At 63.8% G+C, this 2273-nt stretch overlaps 1 protein-coding gene across 1 annotated transcript in view; it reads left to right on the top strand.

The window, feature by feature from the left end:
• STRIP1 (striatin interacting protein 1) overlaps positions 1 to 2207 on the top strand; it is a gene marked incomplete at its 5' end in the record, with an annotated part of 8535 nt that extends 6328 nt beyond the window's left edge. The window contains 6 exons of the mRNA XM_009583847.1: positions 108 to 234; positions 328 to 428; positions 651 to 717; positions 997 to 1101; positions 1401 to 1605; positions 1919 to 2207. Of these exons, the coding sequence (XP_009582142.1) occupies positions 108 to 234; positions 328 to 428; positions 651 to 717; positions 997 to 1101; positions 1401 to 1605; positions 1919 to 2166 (853 nt within the window). The remainder of the gene's footprint in view (positions 1 to 107; positions 235 to 327; positions 429 to 650; positions 718 to 996; positions 1102 to 1400; positions 1606 to 1918) is intronic.
• Between the last annotated feature and the right edge of the window lie 66 nt (positions 2208 to 2273).

Here is a 2273-nt window from a genome sequence, read left to right as displayed (position 1 = left end):
GGGTGGTTGCTGAGAGCCCAGGGGATGGCAGCATTATCCGCCGACACCTCCGGGGCTGGCTGGGTGTGGGCAGTGCCCCAGCCCAAGGATCCCTCTGTATCCCCCAGGACCACAGTGCTGCAGAGCATGAAGCTGGGGGTGGATGTCAATCGGCACAAGGAGATCATCGTCAAAGCCATTTCTGCCGTGCTGCTCCTCCTGCTCAAGCACTTCAAGCTGAATCACATCTACCAGGTGAGGCGGGCCAGGGTCCGGCTGCCCTGCACAGGGCTTTGGGGATGGGCAGGACCCAGGATGGGTCCCCCGTTCACCCGCCTTTCTCCCCAGTTTGAGTACATGGCCCAGCATCTGGTCTTTGCCAACTGCATCCCGCTCATCCTGAAGTTCTTCAACCAGAACATCATGTCCTACATCACTGCCAAGAACAGGTAGTGGAGGGGGGTGTCCACCCGCATCCCTGCCGGGTGTGGGGAGGGGATCTCTGCTTGCTTTGCCCCTCCGTGATCCCTCCCCGGCCATGGCTCCGGCGCGGGCAGACCCAGGGAAGTACCCGCTGCAGCTCATCGGTGGGTGGGAGGTGTGGGGCTGCGTTGCCCCCAGGCCAGGTAGGATCTGGGGGAGCAGCACGACACCCCCTCTCCTTCCTGCAGCATTTCTGTCCTGGACTACCCGTACTGCGTGGTGCACGAGCTGCCGGAGCTGACGGCAGAGAGCCTGGTGAGTCGCTCCCTTCTCTGCCAGGCCCTGGTGCCCCGGGGTGCTCCCCAAAGGGTTTCATGGGGGCAGGGAGGCAGCAGGGCTCCAGCACCCAGCCCTGGCACCCTCGGCACTCCTGCGCTTGGCCCCAGCACTGCTGGGGTTTGATGGGTGGCTGTCAGACATCTCCTGCCTGCGTGCTGTCCTGTACCCCTTTGGGCAAGGGTCCTCGGACCAGAACAGCCTTTCCTCATCCCCGCTCCGATCTCTTGCCTGACCCCTGGCTCTGCTTTCCCGCAGGAAGCAGGAGACAACAACCAGTTTTGCTGGAGGAACCTCTTCTCCTGCATAAACCTCCTGCGCATCCTGAACAAGCTGACCAAGTGGAAGCACTCCCGCACCATGGTGAGGGCTGGGGAACCCGCTGGGGCTCAGCCCAGCCCAGCTGGGCTGTCGCAGGGCGCCTGGCCTGGGCGAAGGGGCTGTGGATACCTTGGGGTGCCCTTTGTGCTGCACCCCAGACCTCGCTGGGGAGCGGCAGGCGAGGGAGGGTGGGTGGAAGGGGTGAGGGAGAGCGCACGCTGCAGGGAAGGGTTTGTGTGTGCTGGAGGGGAGGGGGTTGGCATGTGTGCGACGGGAGGTACCCACGTACCCATCCCAGCCAGGTCACTGTCCCCGGCTGCCGGGGGGGCTGTTCCCCGCAGATGCTGGTGGTGTTCAAGTCAGCACCCATCCTGAAGCGGGCGCTGAAGGTGAAGCAGGCCATGATGCAGCTCTACGTGCTGAAGCTGCTCAAGGTACAGACCAAGTACCTGGGCCGGCAGTGGAGGAAGAGCAACATGAAAACCATGTCGGCCATCTACCAGAAAGTGCGGCACCGTCTCAACGACGACTGGGCTTACGGCAACGGTACGTCCTTTGCAGCGGCTGCGGAGCATCCCGTTACCCGCTGTCCTTCCTGCTTTGCAGTGGTGTGTCTGTGCCCAGAGCTCTCCCTTCGCTGCTTCGGGCTTGTGCAGCCCTTAGATCTGGGGTGCAGGGAGGGATTTGGGGTGGTGGTATCGTGGGGAAGAGGGGAAGGGCTGGCAGCGGCCAGTGTGGGAGCCTGCTCCGTGCCCTGCGTGTTGTTCTTTGTAAGGACCTGCAAAGACCTTTCCTGAGGGATTTGTGCTGGCTGAAGGGCCCCCAGCTCCCCTCTGACACCCCTCTTCCCTCTGTCCAGACCTGGATGCCCGGCCCTGGGACTTCCAGGCGGAGGAGTGCGCCCTGCGCGCCAGCATTGAGCGCTTCAACTCCCGTCGCTACGACCGGGCGCACAGCAACCCCGATTTTCTGCCCGTGGACAACTGCCTGCAGAGCGTGCTGGGCCAGCGCGTGGACCTGCCCGAGGATTTCCAGGTCAACTACGACCTGTGGCTGGAGCGGGAGGTCTTCTCCCGACCCATCTCCTGGGAGGAGCTGCTGCAGTGACGGACGACGGGGAGGCAGGAGGGGGTGTTTTGGGGAGATCTCGAGGCTGGCCTGCTGCTGAGGGGCAGGGGGAGCGAGGCTTTGGGGGGTCTGTGGGTGCCTGGACC

The sequence above is a fragment of the Fulmarus glacialis genome, unplaced genomic scaffold, assembly GCF_000690835.1.
Source record: "Fulmarus glacialis isolate BGI_N327 unplaced genomic scaffold, ASM69083v1 scaffold24120, whole genome shotgun sequence".
Classification (NCBI taxonomy): domain Eukaryota; kingdom Metazoa; phylum Chordata; class Aves; order Procellariiformes; family Procellariidae; genus Fulmarus; species Fulmarus glacialis.
The sequence above is the reverse complement of the archived record's forward strand: the minus strand, read 5'-3'. Positions and strand labels throughout refer to the sequence as shown.